Source organism: Dromiciops gliroides, chromosome 2, assembly GCF_019393635.1.
Source record: "Dromiciops gliroides isolate mDroGli1 chromosome 2, mDroGli1.pri, whole genome shotgun sequence".
NCBI classification, from domain to species: domain Eukaryota; kingdom Metazoa; phylum Chordata; class Mammalia; order Microbiotheria; family Microbiotheriidae; genus Dromiciops; species Dromiciops gliroides.
In genome coordinates, this window is record NC_057862.1 from 548,770,742 (window position 1) to 548,797,346 (window position 26,605).

Here is a 26,605-nt window from a genome sequence, read left to right on the forward strand (position 1 = left end):
GGATGGATGAGCAGCTCTGAAAAGGGCTCAGCAAATTCTAATACCAGAGGTGCTGGTCCTCCTTGAACTTCCCATTCACCCCATAGTGTCTATGGATAGATGATCATCAAGAAGGGAAGCTGGTAAGTTGACTTTTTCTTGGTACTTTCCTCAGCCTGGGTCCTCCACTCTAAGATGCATATAGAAGCAACAACTGTCCTCCATAACTCTCTTCTCTGCCATAACTCAATCTTCTCCTGGCTCCTCAAAGGTGTACTGGACATGCCATGGTGCTCCAACCTCTTGAATTCACATCCTCAGAAATTTTCCTCAGTTTCTTCATTTGTAAAATGGAGATAAAACCATCTGTAGTATCTACCTCACAGAGTTTCTGTGAGGTTCACCTGAGTTTATGTAAAGCATTATATAATTGTCAGTTATTATTTGTTTTACCTGTCTGAATAATAGTTGATTTTCATGGTAAAATAATTTTACACATCTTAAAAGTAGAAGCTTAGCTTAATTTTGTGAGCACATTTTCAGGCACTTCCTACAAACCAAGAATATGTCTGTGCATTATTTCTTTTATCTTTTATTTTTACTTTTAATTCAAATTCTTAGCTTTAGCTCCCGGTATCCTCTTTGGTCAAAGCATCAGTGCTCCACCTAGTGGTTACAAGAATAATTTTTTTTATAGTGAGCTCATTAAAAGAGATGCCTAAAGAACAAGGCTGTCTAGGTTTTGTCTAACTCGGGAGATTGGACACTGTGTTTTTTAGTAGATTTTACAGCGTTGTTATTTACTGGTAGAGATACAGGGCAGCATGGTATTGTGGGCAGAGTGCTTGAGCTTGGAGTCAGGTAGACCTGCAGTCAGACTCCAGCTCTGACATTAGCTGGGTAAACATGGATGGTGAAGGCACTTACTTCTCTCCAAGCTCCTCACCTATAAAATAAGGACAATAATGTTTCAGCAGCCACCTGGAAGGATTATCGTTAGGCTCATATGAGCTAAAGTACATACAGCACTCTGTAAACTAAAATTGAAATATCACTTTTGGTTACCAATGGGCATTTGGGGGTTTGTAGACATATAATATTAGTTGCTTAAGAGTGGATGGATGGGAGAAAGCAGATATTATAGGCCATTACTGGACCTGGACCAAGAACGTAATGATATTAATGACTCCTGTGGAAGGACTCAAATAGGGTACAAAGACCCATAAAGACCAGTCCTTGCCCTCAAGGAGTTTGCAATCTGTTAGTAAGAGACACCATTTGACAGTAGAACTGGTGATGTTAAATCTTTTTTAAAAGTAATAAGCATTTTTATATATAGTTTTGGTTTCCAATTTTTTTTTTTTTGCAGGCAATGGGGGTTAAGTGACTTGCCCAGGGTCACACAGCTAGTAAGTGTCAAGTGTCTGAGGCTGGATGTGAACTCAGGTACTCCTGAATTCAGGGCCAGTGCTTTAACCACTGCGCCATCTAGCTGCCCCTGGTTCCCAATTTTTATCCCTCCTTATCTCCCTCCCCGAGGCAGTAAGCAATCAGATATGGTTTATTCATGTGCAATTATGTAAAACATTACCAAACTAGTCATTCTGTATATGAAGACTTGAATAAAAGAAAAACATGAAAGAAAATGAAAAACAGCATGCTTCAGTCTGTGTACCATCAATATCAGTTCTTTCTTTGGAGATGGATGGATGATATGTTTCATCAATAGTCCTTTGGGATTGTCTTGGATCATTGTACTGTTGAGAATAGTTAAGTTTTTCACAGTTCTTCATCAAACAATATTGCTGTTTCTGTGCTCACTTCATTATAAATCAACTCATATAAGTCTTTCCAGGCCTTTCTGAAATCATTCTGCTTGTCATTTCTTATAGCACAATAATATTCCATCACCATCATATGCCAGCTTGTTTAAGTATTCCGCAATTGATGGGCATTTCTTTGATTTCCAATTCTTAGCCACCATAAAAAAAGCTGCTATAAATATTTTTGTACAAATAGATCTTTTTCTTTTTTTGGTAATGACATTAAATCTTAACAATTTCTCTTGGGGTTTGTGCCTCTTGTGAGATAATAGCAGCCCTATCTTTAGGTTCCAATTGCCCATGTGCAGGTGGAGAGAAACGTTTTCAGAAAGCATCCTTGGCATGGCAGAAAAATGCCAAGGGGATCATTTTGATGACTGTATGAGACCCAAGGTGGTAGGGATTGCTAGGGAAACAAATACATCTGTTCCATCTGCTTGCCTTGAAATTAATTTCTTTATAATTTTGGAAGAAAGCTTACAATATGAAAACCTGAAACATTTCATTATGTTGGGAAGATATGGCTCTGATCAGGGATTCTTAACATTTTTCATGTGCAATGGATTTTATTGCCATTTGGTACAGCCTCAAGGACCCTTCTCAGAATGTTTTAAAATGCATCAGATAAAATACATTGGATTATAAAAGAAACCAATTCTGTTGAAATTAAGATGTCATTTTTTTCTTTCCCAAATTAATGGAACATTTGAACTCCAGCCATTGACCCCCTGACCCCAAATTAAGAACCCCTTCTCTAATGTGCTCCTAGTATACTTAACTAAATCTTTGTTAGAAATCCCATTACCAAGGATAGTCCACTTTTAAGAAACGATGATGATGGGAAACAGGAATTGCAAAGCTGAATAGAATGCACACATAATATAGACACTTTTTTTAGTTAATGGTTTTCCTTTTGTTGATCAGAGCCCGTTCCCATTGCTGCTGGGCCAAGTTGAAGGTCACTTCTTTTTTCCAGTCTGCCCTCTGTTGGAATTACTAGAAATAGCAAAGAATAGACTCCAAATCAGACAGCTGGAAGTAGACTGAGAAGGAAGGGGTTTGGCTAATAGCCAAAATAGATAATGAGACCCTGGGAAAACCAAGGATTGACTGTATCTTCCTGTGATTCTCCTCACCACCCCCTTTCTTCCTACTCTGTTGTTTATTTTTCTTCAGGGTTGTTTTCAATTAGGCTTGTTGAAAGCTGAAGGCTACTCTCATATGAAATATGCCCAACCATGTAACGTTGCATTGCTTTAGCCAAGATAGACTTTGTTATCCCTCTCCCCCGCCACCCCTATCACCAAGACTTTTGTGTTTAAAGATTTAGTTGTAGTTTTGGCTTAAAATTAGTTCTTAAAATCATTTTTGCATGTGCCACTTTGAAAACTTGAACATCAATTACTTTTTTGGTCCTGGGCTGCATTTGTCCAGGGTTTTCCTCCCTCATCTCTTTCTGGCTCTCTGTGTTTATTCTAAGCAAGTGTTCTGCTCAGGGGAGAGATTGTTGAGTTTGCTTTTGCTGATTTTAGCAGGGGTTTTTTTTTTTTGTATTTGTTATAATTTAACTGTAAAAATTCTATAGCTTTTGAAAAAGATCTATAGTTTTTGGTTCTCCATGATATTTTTGTAGGTTCTTAGGACTGTCCTTTCTTTCCATTGAACCATTTTTAAAAGAATCCTTCAAGGGAAGGGACTAAAATGGGCAAGATTCCCCTAATGAGTGCCCTTTCCTCCCGTAATGCCTGTGAACCCAAATCTCTCTAGCACTATGTGGACATGGGGGAAAAGAGATGTAGAGATGTGTCAGAAGGAAAAGAAGAGGAGGAGGTAAAAGAGGAAAAGGAAGGCCGAAGGATCCTACAGGTTATCAGGGGAAATGGAACGCTAGCTCTGCAAGAGACTTAGAGAGCATTTAATCCAACACCCTTCATTTTATAGATGTCGACCCTGAGGCTCAGAGAAGTGATTTGGCCAAGGTCACACTGCTAGTTTATTGGCAGAGCAGGGACTGGAAGCCAGATCTCTGTTACCAGGGCAGGGCTTTTTCTACTGTAGATCATTGCCTCAGCTCAGAAACTCAGTAGAAATAAAGCTGCCTTCCCCCACCCCCAAAGATAACCTTCTTTAGAAAACTATTTTCTATCTTTTTTTTTCTTTTTTTTTTGGTGAGGCAATTGGGGTTAAGTGACTTTCCCAGGGTCACACAGCTAGTAAGTGTCAAGTGTCTGATACCAGATTTGAATTCAGGTCTTCCTGACTCCAGGGCCGGTGCTCTATCCATTGCGCCATCTAGCTGCCCCAGAAAGCGATTTTCTTGATGGACTGGCACCCAGATTTTGTGATTGAGTGGAGAGAGGTGCCTTTGGAGACAAAGGGCCTGTGTTTGAATCCTGACTAGGTATGCTCTTAAACCCCTGCCCCCCATGTTTTTTGGCTTTCTTTGTTAGCTGTAGTTAATTCTAAATTTTCATATCTCTGACTTATTCTTGTAGAAACATGCTATGATTTTGTATTTATCCTCCATTATTCACTTCCAACTTTTGTATGTGCCTTTTAAAAATCTAAGTGGATCAGTGTGTTCCCTAAACATCCACATTGTTCTCTTCAGATAATCTCCATTTTTTGTTCATTAGAATTATTTTTCTATTGTCAAAATTTTATCTTGGGGATTTTTTTTTTTAAAGAAACATTTTTATTGAAAATTTTGAGTTCAGGGCATCTAGGGGGCTCAGTGGATAAAGTACTGGCTCTGGATTCAGGAGTACCTGAGTTCAAATCTGGCCTCAGACACTTGACACTTACTAGCTGTGTGACCCTGGACTAGTCACTTAATCCTCGTTGCCCCACAAAAAAAAAGATAAATTAAAATAAAAATTTTGAGTTCAAAATTTAACCCTCTTTCCCTCCTTCCTCTTCCCCTTTTCTAAGGTGATAAGCAATCAGATATAGGTTATACATATGCAATTATGTAAAGCATTACATAGTCATTTTGTATAAGAAAACTCAAGTAAAAGAAAAAAATGAAAGAATGAAAGTGAAAAATAGCATCTTTCAGTCGTTACTCATTCAGTATCAGTTCTTTCTTTGGAAGTGAATAGCATGCTTCTTCATTAGTCCTTTGGGATTGTCTTGGATCATTGTATTGCTGAGAATAGTTAAGTCATTCACAGTTCTTCATCAAACAATATTGCTGTCACTGCGTACAATGTTCTCCTGGTTCTGCTCATTTCACTATACATCAGCTCATACAAGTCTTTTGAGGCCTTTCTGAAACCATCCTACTTGTCATTTCTTATGGCACAATAATATTGTATCACCATCATATACCACAGCTTGTTTAAGCCATTTCCCAATTGATGGGCATTCCTTTGATTTCTAGTTCTTGGCCATCTGGGGATCTTATTATCCCTCTTAAGCTGATTGATCCTCTAGCATTTTAGTTCACGGGATCCTACCTAGTTTTTCTCTGAAACTTTGGCATCTGCTTTCCAAAAATCTAGGCTTTCTATCAGGCTATAATCAGCTTTCCCCTTCTCTATCACAAATCTAAGATGAAACAATCACTATCCCTCAAGATTCTCATCATTTCTACTTTTGCAATCTTCAGCTCTTCTTCACTGGTGAAAAGTAATTCCAGAATAACAGTTCTCATAAGATCTTTTGTCTTTTGAAAGGTCAAATTATCATTAAGGCAAACTAAGAAATTATGAACTGTTTTGTGTGTGTGTGTGTGTGTGTGTGTGTGTGTGTGTGTGTGTGTGTGTGAGAGAGAGAGAGAGAGAGAGAGAGAATGTTATAGCAAATATGCAGATAATTAGTTATCTCTAATACCTGATGAAATATACTCTGATAATATTACTTGTGTTTCTACTTCCATTGATCTTCCTTGTATCCTTTTTGCTTTTCTTTTTAACCCCTTATGACTCTTGGATTTCTTTTCCACTTGCTGACCTCCCTGGTTTTTCTAAAGTCCTAACTAAAATCCTACCTTTTACAGGAAGCCTTCTCCAATTCCTCTTAATTCCACTGCCTTCTCTCTGTTAATTATTTCCTATTTATCTTATGTATAGCTTGCTTTGTGTAAACTTGTTTTTATGTTGCCTTCCTCACTAGATTATAAGTTCCTTGAGGTCAGGAAATATCTTTTGCCTCTTTTTGTATCTTTATTGCTTAGCACAGTGCCTAGTGACTAGGTTCCATCTTATGGGCTTCTCACTAAATCACTTTCAGGTGCCTGACCCCAACCCAAGGCTAACTCTGGGACCATGAAAATGTGATCATGTCATCTCAGGAAGGTTGTGGCTGTGGTGGTGGGGCTAGAGGCTGAGGCAGCTGTGAACTTGGACAGACAGACCCTGGGATTTCCTGGCAGACGAGGAGGGTATTGGGGCTGCCCACCAGGAGGACTTGGACGAGATGGATTTAGACCTAGACCTTAGAAAAGGAAGGGGTCAGGCATGGGTCGTAGCTTGAGGGGGAGGAAGTTGGAGGCAGCTCCTTACTTGGCTGAAGATGTTGCCATATTCCTGGAGGAGGCTTCCGGGGACAGGCAGGAGTAGAATGGGGTGGAACAGGTAGGGAGGAGTATAAGCCTTCAGTCATCTCTACCCACCTTCCAGGAGCTTGTGTCGGCAACCAGAGCTCATCAGAATTGCCTCGTGTCCCTAGCCCTCACTTCTCACCTGTCACATTCTTATGGCGGCACTGCTAGGGCTCGGCCACCGGAGAAGGGGTGATGTGCTCCTGCCTGTCCTTCCCCCAGGCTGTGGGGTTCCCATCCTTCCCACCAATTTTCTGCTGTGTGTTCTCAACTGTTCCTATTAAACTTTAGCAATTTCTGCTCTCCCTCGCTCAGTGTGGTTCTGTCCAGGTTTCTACAAAGGCACTCTTGCTTTCACTCAGGCTACAGAAACTCAAACATAAGGCTTTATTTGACTCAACAGAAAATGCAAAGCACCCAAACCTGGGCCCACAGACAGTCAAGGAAATTCTCCTCCTATCTTCAGTAGACCCACCTCCTCTAGGGATCTCATATAGTTCTTCAGACACATAATTCTACTGTGGTGCTGATCCCTCCCCTACTGAGGGGACAGAAGAAAGTGCTTGGGGTTGCTAGACAGTCAAGCAACCTTCTTCTCTGGTAAGCCCCTCCTTCCACAGGGACTTCATTAATCTTCAGTCTTCCCAGACTCCTCTGGGATTGAGGGCTCCCCGAAAGGGGAAAGTACTTTAGGTATGTAGCAATTGACTTCTTTCAAATCCCATTCTCAGGCATCATCTTCTTTTTTTTCCATATAAATATTTTATTATTTTCCAGTTACATTTAGAGATAATTTTCAACATTTGTTCTTATAAGACTTCTAGTTTCAAATTTTTCTCCATCCCTCCCCTCCCCAAGACAGCAAGCAATCTGATATAGGTTATATATGTACAATCACATTAAACATATTTCTGCATTAGTTATGCTGTGATAGAAGAATCAGAGCAAAAGGGAAACACCTCAAAAAAGAAAAACAAAAAAGTAGAAACGGTATGGTTCAATCCACATCTAGATTTTACAGTTCTTTTTTTTTGGATTTGGAGAGCATTTTCCATCATGAGTCCTTTGGAACTGTCTTGTACCGTTGTATTGCTGAGAAGAATCAAGTCTATCACAGTTGATCAACACACAACGTTGTTGATACTGTGTACAGTGTTCTTCTGGTTCTGCTCATCTCACTCAGCATCAGTTCATGCAAGTCCTTTCAGGTTTCTCTGAAATCAGCCTGCTCATCATTTCTTATAGCACAATAGTATTCCATTCATTCATGTACCACAACTTGTTCAGTCATTCCCCAGTTGATGGGCAATCCCTCAATTTCCAATTCCTTGCCACCACAAAAAGAGCAGCTATAAATATTTTTGTACATGTGGGTCCTTTTTGCTTTTTTATGATCTCATTGGGAAAAAGCCCTAATAGTGGTATTGCTGGGTCAAAGGGTATGCAAGTAAAGCTTTATAGCCCTTTGGGCATAGTTCCAAATTGTTCTCCAGAATGCTTGGATCAGTTCACAACTCCACCAACAATGCATTAGTGTTCCGATTTTTCTACAGCTTTTCCAATATTTATTATTTTGCTTTTTTGTCATATTAGACAATCTGATAGGTGTCAGGTGGTACCTCAGAGCTGTTTCAATTTGCATCTCTCTAATCAGTAGTGATTTAGAGCATTTTTTCATATGGCAATAGATAGCTTTGATTTCTTCATCAGAAAACTGCCTGTTCATATCCTTTGACCGTTTATCAATTGGGGAATGACTTGGATTCTTATAAATTTGATTTAGTTTTCAATATGTTTTAGAAATGAGGCCTTTATCAGAAGTACTGGCTGTAAAAATTGTTTTGCAGTTTTCTGTCTCCCTTTTAATTTTGGATGCATTGCTTCTGTTTGTACAAAAACTTTTTAATTTAATGTAATAAAAATCATCCATTTTGCATTTTATAACATTCTATATCTCCTTTGGTCATAAGCTGTTATCCTTTCCAAAGATCTGAGAGGTAAACTATTTCTTCCTCTCCTAATTTACCTATGGTATCTATCACCTTTTATGTCTAAATCATGTACCCATTTTGACCTTATTTTAATATAAGGTGTAAGATGTTGGTCTCTGCATAATTTCTGCCATGCTATCTTCCAGTTTTCCCAGCAGTTTTTGTCAAATACTGAATTCCTATCCTAGAAGCTGGAGTCTTTGGGTTTATCAAACAGTACATTACTAAAGTCATTTACGACTGTGTCTCCTGTGCCTAGCCTATTCCATTGATCCTCCACTCTATTTCTTAGCCAGTACCAGATAGTTTTGATGACTGCTGCTTTATAGTAAAGCTTTAGATTTGGTAGTCTGATTGGTATGGCATTGAATAAGTAAATTAATTTATGTAGAATTGTCATTTTTATTATATTAGCTTGGCCTATCCACGAGCAATTGATATTTTTCCAATTATTTAGATGTGATTTGATTTGTGTGAAAAGGGTTTTGTAATTGTGTTCATAGAGTTCCTGGGTTTGACTTGGCAAGTAGACTCCCAAGTGTTTTATATTGTCTACCATTACTTTAATGGAATTTCTCTTTCTATCTCTTGCTGCTGGACTTTGTTAGTCATGTATAGAAATGCTGATGATTTATGTAGATTTATTTTATATCCTGCTACTTTGCTAAAGTTGTTAATTGTTTCAAGTAATTTTTCAGTTGATTCTCCAGGATTCTTTAAGTATACCATCATATCATCTGCAGAGAGTGATAGTTTTGTTTCCTCCTTGTCAGACATCATCTTCTTAACCAGCTATTTACTTCTCACCATTGCAGTGGAGATTTCTTTTGGTTATAGGTCTGATTAGAGGGTAACCACTGAGGTACCTTTCAACTCTTATATTTTGTGATTTGTAGAGACCCTTTCTAGGTTTGTTCTGGTGCTGACATTGGGATCTCTGTCTCAACCCAGACATGTTCCCCAGAAAGAAAGCCCTCCTGGGCTGCTTGTGGTTGGAGGGGTCTTGTGTATTCAGGTGGAACCAACTGACCTCTGAAATCCCTCCTTACTATAAGAATTGATAAGCCTACGAAATGATGGCAACTACAAGGGCTTATATATTGTATAAGATGCTTTTATACAATAAGAAGATCTCAGTATCTTTGTGTACCCACACAGAAGATAGGCTAAACCCATAGGAAATGTAAACTGTTCAGAAAGTTATTGAAAAAATTTCACTTGGTGCTCATTTTTTTCCTTTTCAAAAATTTCCTTTGTTATCTATGTTTTTACATTACCTAGATTTTCCTCTCCCTCTTTCCAGAGAGGCTATCCCTAATAACAAAAAAAATGTTTTAAAGAAAAAAATTAAGCACAACTGATTAAAATAATCTGACATTGAAGTAATCAGTCATTCCACCCCCATAGATTCCCATACTCTCCCACTTCTGTGAAGGAATGGGACAAGGTATCTTCTCATATCTTTTCTTGTTTGTAATTTTTGCAATATTCATTTTCACTTGTTTTGTTGGGGGTGTGTGTGAAGTTGTTCTTTCCATTTACATTATTGTTGTCACTATATTATTTTCCTGACTCTATTTTTTTCCACTTTGCATCAGTTCATGTAAGTCTTTTCTCTTTCCTCTGTATTCATCCTGTCTGTTATTTCTTATAGCAGAGTAATACTATTCCATTACATTTGTGTTGGCATCCTTTTTTATTTTTACATTTTTTTCACCCTTTTAAAAAACATCCTTTTTGCATCTGGTCTTCACAGATACGACTTAAGTCTGGATGAAATAAGGGATTTGACATTTCAGAGAGTGAAATTTACCATGGGCTTACCTCAGTTAAAACGTGCAATTCAGGAACAGGTAAGTTTTATTTTTTTGCATGTGATTTTTATGAATCACTAAAGGAAATGACCCCTATGTAATCTCTTTTTTCAGTCAAAAATTATTTATTAAACATTTACTATGTGTCAGGCATTGCACCAAGCACCAAGGACACACAAAGATACATCCCTGACCTCAAGGGATTCACCATCTAATGGATACAAGTACAAAAAATCCCCCTTACTCTCAAGGTGCTTGCATTCTGAAAGGAAAAACAGCAAGCACATATGTAAATATATCTAGAAAAATATAAAATGAATAAATGCAAATATATGCAAAGTAATTAAATACCAAGTAGTTTGGAAGGCAGAGCCCTAGTATTTAGGATGAGGGGAAGTTTCCTATAAAAGGTAGTGCTTGAGTTGCATGTTAATGGAACTGACTGACTATTAGGTGGGGGTAATGAGGGAGTGCATTTCAAGAATGGGGGACAACTAGTACAAAGACAAGGAGGTGAGTGATGGAGTGTGTTGCATGAAGAACAGGGAGAAACCTCATTTGGCCAGATTTCAGAGGTCAGGAGGCAAGAACAGAAGGATCATTTGAGGCTAGGACTTTAAATGCTAAACAGAGGAGTTTATATTATCCTAAGGGCAACAGAAAGCCACTGGATAGAAGTGGGAGAATCAAATGCTTGGATATGATCTTAGGGCAAATGTCTTTGGCAGCAGGATGAAACAAATTAGTGAGAGAAGAGGCAGCAAGACCAGTTCAAAGCTTACTGCAATAAACAATGAGATTTGAGGAAGGCCTGAATTAAGGCCACCTATGTGAGAGGAGAGAAGAGATCAGATGTGAGGGATGTTGTGAAAATAGAAATGACAAAATTTGTTAACTGATTATATGTGTGGAGTGAGCAGTATTAAGGAGTGCAAGATAATTCTGAGACTACAAACCTGGAATACTGAAAGGATGGTAGTGTCCTGAAAGAAACATGGAGGGGATAGCTAGGTGGTGTAGTGGATAAAGCACTGGTCCTGGATTCAGGAAGACCTGAATTCAAATGTGACCTCAAACACTTGACACTTACTAGCTGTGTGACCCTGGGCAAGTCACTCTTTGCCCCACCAAAATAAAAGGAGGGGGGAGGGGAAAGAAAGAAACAGGGAAGAGAGAAAGGTTTGGAGAGAAAGGCAAAGGAGTGGTCAGACAGGTGGAAGATAAAGAAGAGCATCACAAAAACATAAAGGAGAGGGCATCTGGGAGGAAGAGAGCAATCAACCATATCACATGCTTCAGAGAGTTTAAGATAATATACCATCTTCTAGTTCAACAATCTCTTTAACTCCCATGACCTATTCTTTCTCAGCCATATGCAGGGATGTTACCAAATGTTCTCACCATCACCCAACTATGTTCTAGGTTCACAATTAAGAATTCTGAAACTTCTTTATATGACTATAACCTTCAATCACTGTAGTTTTCCTTAGGTTTCACACTTCCAAAATTTTTAAAAAAATCATTGCTTTCAAAATAGCCACAAGTCCTTACACCCCTTAGTAATCTCAAAATCATACTTTTTTGGGGGGGGTGGGGCAAAGAGGGTTATGTGACTTGCTCAGGGTTACACAGCTCATAAGTGTCAAGTGTCAAGTGTCTGAGGTCAGATTTGAACTCAGGTCTTCCTAAATCCAAGGCCAGTGCTTTATCCACTGCGCCACCTAGCTGTCCCCCAATAGCATACATTTTAAGAGACTCCTAAAACTCAATCTGGATTCTTTACTTGTCCATTCATTCTTATTTAATTATACATAATTATAATGTACACTGTTCTTTTGCCTCTGATTTGTTTTTTCATTTTATAACATTTCATAATTGTCTTTCCATATTCCTTTCTATTCTTCATTCTTGTTGGTCTAAATCGAATTATTATTACAGTCCTATATTTTCAGTGGTCTAGGAACTAGTAAGAAAATTCCCTTTACCAACATAGACCAGCAACTGTTTTGCATAAGTGACTCACCCAGGGTCATACAAGCCTTCCTTACTTTGGTGCTGTATTTCTGAATACCATGCCACAGCACCTTCTAATTTCCTAAGTGATACTTTTATAATCTTATCTATATAGTCAAATGCTCGATGTCTTATCATCTCTTTCCACAGTGTTTCCCTGATAGTCCAGCCCTTTATTTTGATCTAATGTAGTTATCTTGTCTATTTCTTGGAGCACATCTATATGTCTGATCAAGAGAGAAATTTAGTCATTTAGGAGATTAAAGTAGTTTCCAGGTGCAAAGTTCTAAAGATATGTTGATTTTTACTTCCTACCCATATTGCCTTCACTCTAACCATCTTCCTTATCTCCTTTATCCTTTTCATCCTTCTCCTACTTGAACCTCCCCTGAGACCTTGGGCTCTGATAGCTGAGCTTTCACCTTGTCTAGCATGGAACCAGGCCTCCACGTTACCTCACTGACATTACTAAATCATGCTGCCATCTTGCATCCTCCCCACCCATTTCATTTCCCCATTGCCCCAGGAGGGCAAGAAATTTCTTGTTTGATTGTAATTGTACCCCCAGCTTTTAGCAAAGGGCCTGACTTGTAGTAAACTCTTAATAAATGCTATTTCATTCATTCATTCACTCACTCACCTGTTATTTTCAGTGGCCACCTGTTGCAAATATTTTTTATCCATATGGACTATAAAATACAAAGCTTTAGTTTTTCTCAGCTGTAAATGGGGATAATAATACATTCTCTACCTCAGAGGACTGTTTTGAGGGAAATGCTTTGTAAACTTTAAAGCAATATTATTTGAAGTGACTGATTTATGGAGATATGCCTTTTTTGTGATGCAAACGGTAAGAGTCTATTAAATACTTGAAACTAATTTCTGTCTTGACCCATTTCAGAAAGAAAAAGTTTCAAAACTTAACTCATGCTTCCTGTTTTAAATTTTACCTTCCAATGACCTTTTTTTTTTTTTTTTTTTTTTTTTACATAAGAAGACTTTGAGTTGACATAGAGTAAAGGTCAGCAAAACCAATTGCCAGTCAGCTTGAATCTTTCTCTTTCTACCAAAAGTGACTTCCATTTTGGGGGATACCTTTAGACATTTCTTCTGTCCCATTATGTGATGCCACAAAATGGTAAAGGCCAAAGGGAGCCTAGTCTGCTTTTGAGGGCTGATCTGAAACTTCTTTTGGGTAAGAATGGGGTACAGGTCTGAACCAGACTTTGACACTTACCCCCTTTCTATCATAGAGTTGAACCAAACCCACAAGTCATCCTCAGCATTGACCAATCTTTCTTAGGGTCCTTTTTGCTAAGGATGAATCACAATTTGGCCCAACTTTTTGTGGTCACTTGAAATAGTGCCTACTCCTCTGAGGAGCTTGGAACCAAAATGTCCTTGGCAAGGGATAGGTAGAAGCTGAGCATTGAGAACATGGTTATTCTTCTCATAGAATCTTGCCTCACAATTAATTGCAAGGAAGATGGAAATAGCAGCTTGGCATGTTTTCACAACTTTCAGATGAAATAATCTATACATATTCATCTGGAAAATGAAAATCTCAATATAAAAGAGTTGAAAGAACTGATGCTGAAAAATTATTTAATATAGAGACACTTCAATAGTCAGTTGGACAACATTTAAGTACCTACTGTGTGTGAAACAAGACATGGTGAGTCTGTCCTGTAGCCTGCACAACTCTCTGTGAATGTCCTCTCTCGTTGGTATCCACATCTCTTCTCCTTTAGGATGGGAGGTCTAACTTTTTATGGTCCGGACCCAGTTTATCATGTAGTTTAGGAAACTCCCCAGGAGATAATCAAGTAGGAGAATGATGGGAGTTTCTGTCTGCTACATGGCATTGTCTCCCGTGTCCTGTTAACTTTACAAGGCCCTATACCAGGCACTGGGGATATAAATTAAAAAAGAAAACAATTGTTGCCCTGGAGCTCACATTCTGCTTGGAGATATAACACATACACAAAATACACACATACAGACAAACATAAATAGCATCTGTATAGGTGTATAAGTATGTGTCTATATGTATATGCACACATGTACATATATATTACATACAACATATACATCACACACATACAGATCTATTATATACATATACACATATATAACACACCTGCATCATATACATTATATATGTATTCATTATACATATAAACAGATATACAGATATATACACATACAATACCTATACATATTATTTACATTATATACATTCATCTAAAAATGTCAAGAGGAAGAATGTGATAATAACTGGGTGTGACAGGCATCCATGATATTCTTTGTAGGAAGATGGGTAATTCTACAAGGTGGAGGTATGGAGGGAGTGCATAACTTCAAAGCATGAAAATGCCAGGCATCAAGTCTAGATGACCTCAAGTTCTAGGGAACTTGTGGATAGGGTCCAAAGCCCTCCCCCATTTGCTCCAGTCTGCAGCACTTCTCCTCTTCAGCATGACCTTCCTTGGCTAAGGAAGCAGAGCTCCTCCAAGTGTTTTCAGTGCTCAGGGCCATCAGTAGAAATTTCAGCCCTGGGCCAGTCATTACTGATAAAGTCTCCAACTTTCCTAATCAGCTCAGCATGTCCACAGCTTAACTGAGTGTCAGTAACTGAAACCCAGACATGAAGGTTGATCCTTTTATGCTTCTTACTAATTGCTGCCAGACTCTGTTGAGCTCACCAGATTAACCTGTATGATCCCTTACTGTAGGAGGAAGGCTGCACACTGGACTTGGTGGCTTTACTTTTTAAAAAATATTGTTATTGCAGCTCTCTTAGTAGTCTTAATTGTACACATGAAGATACAATTTCCCTTTTACTGTAGCCTTCCCTGAAATACTGGCCAGAATTTTCCCTTGGTGGCCATGTGCCTTTAGGGGATAGAGCACTAGATTGGATGACCCCTGGTAGTTCCTGTTAGTTTAGAGAGGAGTTTTCCCAAGTTCTAGTTCTTCCCTTCCTTTTAGTGAATTCTCGAAAACCAATTAACCAAGGAGGAAGTTGCACTAGTAATAAAAACACAATGGGGGGGGCAGCTAGGTGGCACAGTGGATAGAGCACCGGCCCTGGATTCAGGAGGACCTGAGTTCAAATGTGGCCTCAGACACTTGAAACTTACTAGCTGTATGACCCTGAGCAAGTCACTTAACTCTAATTGCCTCACCAAAACCCCTCCCAAAACCCACAATGGAAACTTGTAGCCTGGTACCATCTTGTCACCATCACAAACTCCAGGCAGCGCATCTGCTTTAGAAGACTCAAATTCTATTCTGTACACAGCTGGAGCAGTGTTCTACTTCAGGTATTTCTAGAAGAAGCACTTTATGATTCATACCCTGTAAAAGAAATTTCAGATCATTGAGACAAAAATACACATATATGTTTACATTTTTTCTGCATTTCTGTTTTTCCCCTCACCCTGATTTCCTTTTGTTTCATTGTTACCTTTTGCTGACATTCATCTGTTCATTGAAGTAATATGTGATATGTAATGATGGTGTCCTTTTAACCAAATGATGAGTGAGTAATGGAAGCCAGAGCTAGGTTATGATTGGTGTTTGCTTCCAGGTCTCTATGGACATTAGTGAGGCCAAGAATAAGCCATTAAAATATTTCCATTTCACTCCTTTCCCTCTCCTCCCCTCTCCACCCCTGCCATCTGTAATAGATTTGAAATGTTCCAATAATTTCAAACCTAAAAAAAAAGTTCCTAGGGTTTACCAGAACACACAACATTCTTGAGCCTGCATGATCACATCCTGAGGCAGCACTGGCCTTGCACCTGTTTCTTCTGTCCACGGAATTAAATCTCTTCATGCACTTTGGCCGAGAGCTCACATCCTCTTTAAGAATCCAGCAGTGAGTTCAAGACAACCTAATGAAGATGGATTGATTTTGAGTGTTGAGTCATAGGAGATACATGACTCATGGTAACTCCTCAGGGAGGATTTGGAAGCAGCTAGGCAACAATAATTACCCAGGAGAAATTGCCCCATTTCATACTGTATGTGACCTTGGGCAAGAGAAGTTACTTATCCTATCTGCTTCATCCTCTGTCAGATGGGGATAATGAAAGCTGTCATGACTAATTCAGTGTGGTTGTGACGATCAGAGAAGATAATTCATGTGAAAGTACCTTGAAGCCGTCAAGTGGAGTCCAAGCTGTAAAAATATTTAGGGGAAGGTCCCCAGAACATTGGGCTGATCCACAGTGGTGAGTTTATTGGAGGCCAAGAACAAGATGAGAAGGTGCAACTGGCTCGTGATGTGTATAGTTGGACGGAGTATCCAAATTGATCAGATCAAAGAACACTCTAAGGATTATTATCACTATTATACCACAGCATTTATCCCTGTTGCTGATGGTGGTGGTGTTACTTCAGGGACTATCTCCTTTGCTTCTGCCTTTTCCTCTCTACCTCCCATTTTTGGTATCCCTAATGCCTACTACATAGTAGGTGATTAATAAGTACTTATTGAATTGAATAGAATTGTTGCTGGGCTCTGAAGTTAGAGGATCTAGGTTCAGTTCTCACCCCAATGCTGGTTTACCAATAACTTTGCCAATATTTTCTCATTTAATTCTCACAGTAGCCCTGGGGAGAGAGGTGCTATTATCAGCCCCATTTTATAGATGAAGAAACTGAGGCAAACAGAGGTCAAGTGACTTGCCCAGGGTCACACAACTAGTAAATGTCTCAGGATGGATTCAAACTCTCATCCTGCTCATTCCAAGTCCAGTGCTCTGTCTACTGTGCCACCCAGCTGCCTCCTTAGGCCTGTGCTGCCTCCTATTTAAAACGAATGGCCTCTAGGTAGTCTCTGAGGGCCCCTTTGAGCTTTAGAACAGGTCGCTTGGATCAGACCCCCATTGGCAGCGGGATGTGCACAAGTGAGACATTTATCTTACCTTAGAAACCTGAGTCCTGGCCATCTTGTACTCCTTTCCCCTTTATTCTTTTGTCTTCTTCCTGTAGGGCTGGGACAGTGGGCTAGGTAGCTTTTGGATATTTTCTTAAAATTCTTAAGTAGTTTTCTAGATACAGTTCAGTTTCTAGGACTACATTAGGGGCATCCTCATGGTCTGACACTATTGAGAAGTCTAGGGAGGCTTTCTCAGGCCCAAATGTCCTCAGTTTATCCCCTTGTTTTTTTCTAGAAGGGCAACATTTGCATTTTCTAAACAATACAAATGATCCCCTCCCTGAATCCTCTGCTTTGTGGTCTGGCCTAGGAATGGTCTTCCAGTGTTAGCTGGGAAAGTAGTTGAACTTTATTTGTCTCATTAAAGTGAGATATGGCTTTCCTATATAATCCAACCACATTCTGGGAGGACTAATCTAAATGTAGCCTCTGTTAGACCTAGGAACTGAGATTGGATGTCTGGTTTCCATTTCATTTATGGCAAGAAAGTAGACATGCCCATTGAAATAAATTGGAATGAAGATTTGATTTGAATTTGTATAAGTTTACTGACCAAAAGAGGGCTCATTTAAGAGCTTCCACATTTAAATCAAGGATTATTCTAGTCCTTTTTCTAAATGCTTAAGTGAAGGAATGACCTGCTTGAATACTCAACTATGTTGGGAACGTTTTTTTGTTTTTGTTTTTAACTTGACGAAATACTAGCTGAACAGTGAAATTTAAATATAGAATTAAAATGTTCCTGGCAGTTCAAAGGAGAAAATGAGTTCTCCTAGTCAACCCTAGAGAAAAAAAAGAAAGTAGTTTTATGCACTGAAAATGTTAAAATCGAGGTGTTTGTAAAATATGTACATTTATTTAATATATAACATACCTGCTTATACACAGTTGGGTATCTGTTAAACATATGCATGGATATATGATACATATAACATACATATACACATATATGTATAATAGTGTCAGTATCCACACATACATAGAGTGACGGGTACATAAGACATGGGTCAAATGAATAGATATGTTTATAAAATATAGTACACATAAATCTGCATATACTCATTTTATATTAATGATACATATCAATAAGTCATCTAGCATTTATATATTACCCACTCTGTGTCAGGTATTGTGCCAAGAACTTTACAATTATTATCTTATTTAATCTTCATAACAACTCTGGGAAGTAGATGCCGTTATTATTCCTATTTTATAGTGAATAGCCGATTATTAAAATTATTAAAATTACAAATAGCCTCCTGGGGCTGTTCTATTTCTTTGCCCAATCTCTCAAGGACAGGGCTGTTGGAAGATAGAATTAATGTTCTCCTCATTCTGGGTATTACTACTCTACCCAACCACATCAGACTTCTCATCTAAGGTGAAACTCCTAGCTCATTCCTTGTCTTCTGTTTAGGCTTGGGTTGGGGGGGGGGAGGGGGAATGTGGATTTTTTTGTTTAGATTGCTCAAGGCTGAAGGTAACAGAAGTAAATGACATAACCAAAGTTCATTAGAATAGGTGTGGCCGGGGGAGGCTAGGTGGCACAGTGGATAAAGCACTGACCCTGGATTCAGGAGGACCTGAGTTCAAAGGTGACCTCAAACACTTGACACTTACTAGCTGTGTGACCCTGGGCAAGTCACTTAACCCCCATTGCCCCACCAAAAAAAAAAAAAAAGAATAGGTCTGGCCCCTCATTGTAACATTCATTCTTTCTCATTACTTGTTAACCAGTCCGAGTTGATTGCCATCCTCTGAAACATCCATTTTTTCAAGGCCATAGAAGCCTCGAGCCTACCACCATAAGGGTCTTTGGCATTTGAGAGTTCCAGTGACCTCTTCTGTTAAAATTGCTAATAAAAGACTAATTACCCAGAAATTTTCTCTCTCAAACTTTTTTTTTTGGTGAGGCAATTGGGGTTAAGTGACTTGCCCGGGGTCACACAGCTAGTAAGTGTCAAGTGTCTGAGGCCAGATTTGAATTCAGATCCTCCTGACTCCAGGGCCGGTACTTTGTCCACTGCCCCACATAGCTGCCCCTCTCTCGAACTTTTTAAAGATAACAATAGTTGAGGAAACAGAGACAAACAGAGGTTACACAGCTAGTAAGTGACCAAGGTTGAATTTGAACTCGGGTCTTCTTGACTTTAGTCCCAATATTTATCCATTGCTCCACCCACTTGCTTTAAGAACCAGTTTCTGTCAGTAGACTATGAGCTCCCTGAGGTCTGGGGTTATTTTGTCTTTGCCTTTCGAAGTTTGTACATGCTAATAACTTAAGAAATGATTGTTGAGTCAAAGCTTCCTGGTGTTGGCTTTGTCAGATTAGCAGAAACAAGAATCAAGGGGTTTATAAATTTGCCCCAGAGGAAATGTCAACAGAATAAGAAAGGATGCTGCCTAGAAAGGACCTGAACAGAAAATGTGCAAGCTCTAAAAAGATTTGAATGCAACAACTGTAACGATTGGAATGACGCCACCTGCTGGAGACTTACTGTAGAAGAGTTCCGCCCATGAAGTGAAAGTCTTTGAGGGCAAGACCAGGAGTCTTTTCTTTGGCATCAGGAAGTGACGTTGGGTAGTGGGAGGAAGAAGGGAGAGACTAGCGCTCTGTCTGGCTCTTTCCTTGGGACTCTGGTGGAGAGCAGAGCTAGAAATGTGCTCTCCCTTTAATAGATAGGAATCTAGGCCTTTCTCTCTCTCTTTACCAAATTCTTGTTCTCCTTAATAAATGCTTATAAGCCTAACTCTTGCTATAGCTTATAATTTATTGGCGACCACTCATTGGATATTTTAGACAGACTAGCTAGAATTTTAGCCCTTAACACAATGCAACAACCAATAAAATTATCGAAATAAGTGCTCTCCCTCTTCTGAGTGACCAAAATGGAGACAGGTTGTGAGTGAAACAAATGACATTAATTGAATATTCACAGTGCTTATGGATAGTACAAGACAGCTAGGATGGGGGGAGGGAACCCTCAAAACAAAGCAAAAGAAAGCACATTAGGACTTCTCCCAGCCACAAATGGTGGCCAAGGGAGAGTGCTTTGTCATTTGACCACATGTCAATTTATGAGGGTTGTTTGACAAGTCCCAAAATGTCGAAACCCTGAAGCCATGTGGTTCTGAAGAGAGAAAAATGTAGACAGGCAGAACTATGAAGGATCACTTAATATAAGAAGGAAATGTGCAGTGACTCACAGTAATCAGGACACTTACAGATGGAAAGCCCTGAGCCATGCCCGGCCACTAGGAGTCATGCTGTGAGTCATTCCCTATCACACATCAGGAAGGTGGAATCAGAAATGATTCTCACTTTAAAGTCTGGTGTCCAGTTGCTGTTTCCCTTCATGCCCCAGGAAAGTTTCCTTTTCTTCAGGAAGATTATAATACTGTAAATCCCTCCAAATATAAACTTTCAACAGGTTTGCCTGTCAGCATGGAAGAACCATATCCTTTTTGGGTGGGGGTCGTTGCACTCTGGGAACATTGATATCAAGTCTAAAGGAAAAGGAAGGCTACTCAAAATTAGGATAGAGCTATTCTGGCCAGCAGTATGGGATGGTCAAAACATGGCAGGATTTAGAGGCTGGAGAACATAGGCTCAAACTGCAGCTCTGCTACTCAGTGCCTGTGTGATCTGGGGTAAATCACTTCACCTCTAAGCCTCAATTTCCTTACCTGTAAAATGGGGATCAGTTGGATTAGGTGATGTCTAAGGTCCCTTCTGGCTCTAAATATGTGTTGCTATAGACCAGATCATTATAGGTTCAGTGATTAATAGACAATAACAAATAACCCATTAGTTTTAGGTACCCGTGTATCTTAGCAAAAGGCTTATAAATTAGTCCCTCATTATTGTCAGGCCCTATGACTGCATCATTGTTGGGAAATCTTAGCATGGAAACTTCCTCCACTGATGCAGTCTGGCAACTCTTGTGTTGTCTTGAGATCCTTACAGGTTAAATGACTTGTTCCTTATGGTTAACATAGTCAAGGAATGCTTAGGTTGAAGACTTGAACTCATCAATCCCTGATTCCAAGGCAGGCTCTCTCCCTACCTGTCACACCCTCTCATACAGATAGTTGCCTTTTTTCTCCCTGGGGCAATAAGGGTTAAGTGACTTGCCCAGGGTCATAGCTAGTAAGTGTCAAGTGTCTGAGGCCAGATTTGAACTCAGGTCCTCCTGAATCCAGGGCTGGTGCTTTATCCACTGCAACACCTAGTGCCACCTCCCCCCACCCCTTGCCCTTTGCCTGGTTTAAAGCTCTGTGCTAAGAAGCCCTTGCTTAAAAACATGGGTCTCATCCCATCTACAAAGGCAGTGAGGTTCAGTGGATAGAGCGTTGGCCTTGGAAGTAGGATAGCCTGGGTTCAAATCCACAAACCCTTACTGACTGTGTGAGCCTGCAGAGAACTCTGAATCTTTCAGAATCTCAATCTCTGCATCTATAAAATGGAGGAATTAATAACACCTGCCTCACAGGGTAGAAAATGAGATAGAAAACCTAAAGGGCTTTGCATGCTTTGAAGCTCCCTATATAAATTAACATTAGTTGTTGTTACTGGTCATGTTGTTTCATGACTACAGGTATAGCCTAAACCCTGGAGGATCATCTCGTACATATGTGGTGTTGGTATAGAGGGAGACTAGGTGAGACCTTTAGCATTCTAGAAAGGTGAGTTCAAATCTGGCCTCAGACACTTGACACTTACTAGTTGTGTGATCCTGGGCAAGTCACTTAACCCTCATTCATTCCCCTTCAACAACAACAACAACAACAACAACAACAACAACAACAACAAAATAAAAAATAGAAAGGTAAGTTGAGTTAATATCCTATTTCTACAAATCAGTTACCATCTAGTAACAAAGTGGATAGAGCTCTGTGTCTGGAGTCAGGAAGTTCTGAGTTAAAATCTGGCATCTGATGCTTATAGCTATGTGACTCAGGGCAAGTCACTTAACCTCTGTCTGCCTCAATTTCTTCATCTGTAAAATGGAGATAATATCACCTACTTCCTAGGGTTGGGGCAGCTGGTTGGTTCAGTGAATAGATCCCTAGGCTTGGAGTTAGGAAGACTCATCTTCCTCAATTCAAATCTGGCCTCAGACATTTACTGGCTATGTGACCCTGGGCAAGTCACTAAGCCCTCTTTATCTCAGTTCCTTATCTGTAAAATGAGCTGGAGAAGGAAATGGTAAACCACTCCCATGTCTTTGCCAAGAAAATTCCAAATGGGGTCATGAAAAGTTGGACACAATTGAAATGGCTGAACAGCAACATCTAGAATTGTTGTGAGGATATAATTGTAAAATGCATAAGATAGTGCCTGGCATTGAGTAAGCTCTATATAAATGTTTGTTACGATTATTATTAAGGAAGACAGTATAGAGATCTATTTTCAGCTGAGTTTATAAAACTAACCCATCAGCTATTCATTATTTGAAGAACACAGTGAAAAATCAAACAGAATCTTGCCACTTCAACAGGTAAAAATTCTGGCAAAATCAAGAGAGAGGTATTTGGATTAATGGGATTTTCCACACAGGAAAAACCAAAAGGTTGATGAATCCCCTGGTTTAGCCAGACTACATTATGTAGTTGGATGAAAAACCTATAGAACTCATCCATCAGTACAAATATCTTGGACCAGCTACTGCAATGGATAGGATCTGGGCCCAAAACTGAACAGGAGGAGAAAAGTAGGTTATGTTACCTTTGGGAAACTGTATAATTCCTTTAAATATCTCAACTTTCTCCTTGAAACAATGGTTCATCTTTTTGACACCAATATTCCTTGGGTGACATTGTATGATAGCTATCATTTATGTAGTACTTTAAAGTTTGCCGAGTGCTTTACTTACATTATCCTTAGAACTTACATTGATCCTTACAACAACCCTGGGAAGTGGGTAGTATCATCATCCCATTTTACAGATACAGAAACTGAGGTTGAGATGTTGAGTGTCTTGCCCAGGGTCACACAACTAGTAAATCTCTGATTCTAGGTTCTCTGATCCCAAAGCCATCTATATATCATGGAATATCTTAGTCCCTAAAGTTGTGGGTCAGCCAAAGTGGAAGAATTACATGGTTGACTAAACAGGCTGTAACATATTCATAGGAGAAGCAGGATAAGGTCTATATCATCAAAGAATGAAGAGATCTAGATGGTTGGATGTGAACAAGGGCAGTCCTGGACAAGCAGGCATGGATGGGTCAAAATTGACATCATTAGAGATCGTTTCTATATCAAAGAAATCACAAATCAATTAAAGGTCAAAATTACTTTTAATTTGAGGATTCTAGGGACATTTGTGTAGTCTCCTCTAGTTCCGCTTGGGACTAAATCCTTCAAACAGAGACATAAGGATCATTTTGTTGTCAAGTCATTTTTCAATCATGTCTGGCTCTCCATGATCCCATTTGGGGTTTTCTTGACAGATACTGAAGTGGTTTGTCATTTCCTTCTCCAGCTCATTTTACAGATGAGGAAACTGAGGCAAACAGGGTTAAGCGACTTGCCCAGGGTCACACAGCTAGTGATTGAGTCTTTCTGGTTCCAAGCCCAGTGTGACACTTAGTTGCCCTAAGGAGCACTGATATGCCTTTATTTAAAAAAAAAAGGGGTGTGTGTGTATTCAAATATGTATAGATACATATATTTATATACTATATATGTATATTTGTGTTTGTGCATATATATTTGTGTGATTGTATATGCACATACATATATATGTACATATATACATACACATATATTATATATTCAACCATCATATGATCAGGTATTTGTTTTTTTGATACTTTTTTTGTTGCTGAAAACCCTCTAAAGCAGAGCTTAATGTTCAAACTGACTAGACACTTAATTCACTGTTGGTGGAGTTGTGAACTGATCCAGTCTTTCTGGAGAGTAATTTGGAACTATGCCCATAGGGCTACAAAACTCTGCATACTCTTTGACCCAGTGACATCACTGCTAGGTCTGTATCCCACAGAGATCAAAGAGAAAGGAAGAGGATCCATATGTACAAAAATATTTATAGCAGTTCTTTTTGTAGTGGCCAAGAGTCAGAAATTGAGGGATTGCCCATCATTTGGGGAATGGCTGAACAAGCTGTGGCATATGAATATAATGGAAAACTACTGTGCTGTAAGAAAGGACAAACAGGATGATTTCCCAGAAAGACCTACATGAACTGATGCAAAGGGAAATGAGCAAAACCAGGAGAACTTTGTACATAGTAACAGCAATATTTTGAATGACTTGACTATTCTTAGCAATACAATGATCCAAGACAATATTAAAGTACTCATGATGAAAGATGCTATCCAGAGGAAGATCTGATGGAGTCTGTAGATCAACACATACTATTTTTCACTTTATTTTTTTGTGGGTTCTTTTTGCCTGTGTTTTCTTTCACAACATGACTAATATGGAAACGTTTTACATGATTGCACATGGATAACCTATATCAAATTGCTTACCATCTTAGGGAGTGGGGAGGGAAGAAGGGCAAGAGAGAATTTGGAACTAAAAATTAAAAAAAAAGAATGTCAAAATTTATTTCCACCTGTAATTGGGAAAAAATATTATTCAAAGAAAAAAATGACTAGTAATATTATTGATGATGGCTCCAATGAAGTCTGAAGTGATGTTACACATAGCTGAGAATTTATGAAAATTTGTTGAATAGAAAAATAGACGTTCTGCAATGGAGGGAGGTATTACTGGTACAGATCAAATCAATGTAAAGTATACATATATAGGCTTCCTGTAACTGAAGAAAAGATTTGATGTGGAGCAAGTTGCCAGTTAGGTGATACAATGGATAAGGTGCTAGGCCTTGGAGTCAAAAAGGATTCAAATCCAGCCTCAGACACTTAGTAGTTGTCTGACCTGAGGAAAGTCAATAAACCTCTATTTGCCTCCATTTCCTCATCTGTAAAATTACGATAATAATAGCACCTACATCCCAGTGTTGTGAGGATCAAATGAGATCATATTTGTAAAGCGTTCACCACACGGTGTGTCACATACTAAGCTCTACAGAAATATTAGCTACTATTCTTTCACCAGCTATATACAATGTAGTACTTGTATTCATGTGGCGATATAAAGTGGTCCTGTCTATACCAAACATTTGTAAGCGTCACTGGAACAGGGGAAAGAAAACTGGCTTTGTAATCAGAGGATTTAGGTTCAAATTCTATTCCTGGCACTTGCTACCTATGTGACTGTGGGCAAATCACCTCACTTCCCTTGGCCTCAGTTACTTCATCTGTCAAAAAAGGGGGTTGCACTAGGTGATCTCTGAGGTTCCTTTGAACTCTCTATCCATTACTTGCAATTGAAAGGATCACTACCATGAAGAGAATGTAGAAGGGAAACAAATAAGCCATTTCTATTGCTCCCAGATTATAAAATCAGGAGATAATTTCATTTGTTGTTGTTAGTCATTTCAGACTCTTTGTGACCCCATTTGAGGTTTTCTTGGTAAAGATACTGGAACAGTTTATCATTTCCTTCTCCAGCTCATTTTACAGATAGGAAACAGGGTTACACAGCTAGTAAGTGTCTGTGGCCAGATTTGAACTCACAAAGATGGATCTTCCTGACTCCAGGCCTGGTGTTCTATCCACTGCACCACCTAGCCATTCTGATTATTTCAAACAAAGGATTTAATTCTAACAACAGGTTGCACTGAAGCTATAGAAACATTAGCACGAGGGAGACTAGAAGTGAAGAACAGAGCCCAGAAGACAAGGCACAAATAGCTTCAAGTTCAAATATATCAGCTTCACAGTGTTGACATTCAAAGCCAGGCTGGCGGCTTGAAGAGAATGAAGGTTTCATTGTGGCGCTCTGTGATGGGAAGCTTGCTATAAAGAGGTATGTCATTAAAAAACAAAACAAACAAAAACCCTTGCTGGATGACAGATGCAAGCTTATGCAGAGTAGCTGGTGAAATAGTTGGCGATGCGTTCTTTTATCAGCCATGGATGACACCATCATGATGATTGTGCTACAACTCTGTAGTAACAATAGTAACGTGAGATCCCATCTCTATAAGTGCTTTGTATACATGATTTCATCTGAGCCTCTCAGCAGCCCTGAACAGTAGATACCATAGATATAAATATTATCATCCCCATTTTATGGATGTGGAAATTGAAGCTCAGTGACAGTCAGCAATGAGCTTACATTCTAAAGGGGGCATATAATGCATAAGAGGAAGCTGAAAGGAGGGGCAGAGGTACCCATTGTGAGGACGTGGTACAGAAAGTCCTGAGAACAACCTGGAGAGGAATGAGACATGGCTGGTTGGAGAATCCTCTTTAAATGTAGGATCTGGAGAAGCCATTCAATCAGAAAGAGAGCCTGAAGGGGGATCATGGGCTTGGTTGTTGGTTGGTTGCTGCCCTTTGTTTCAAGAGACAAACAAAATAATATCACTATATTAGGGTCAAGGTACGTTGGG

General features: G+C 39.2%; 1 protein-coding gene across 1 annotated transcript in view; it reads left to right on the top strand.

Moving 5' to 3' along the window:
- ACOXL (acyl-CoA oxidase like) overlaps positions 1–26,605 on the top strand; it is a 536,612-nt gene that overhangs the window by 44,512 nt on the left and 465,495 nt on the right. Inside the window, 1 exon segment of the mRNA XM_043984906.1 lies at positions 10,093–10,189. Coding sequence (XP_043840841.1) covers positions 10,093–10,189 — 97 coding nt within the window.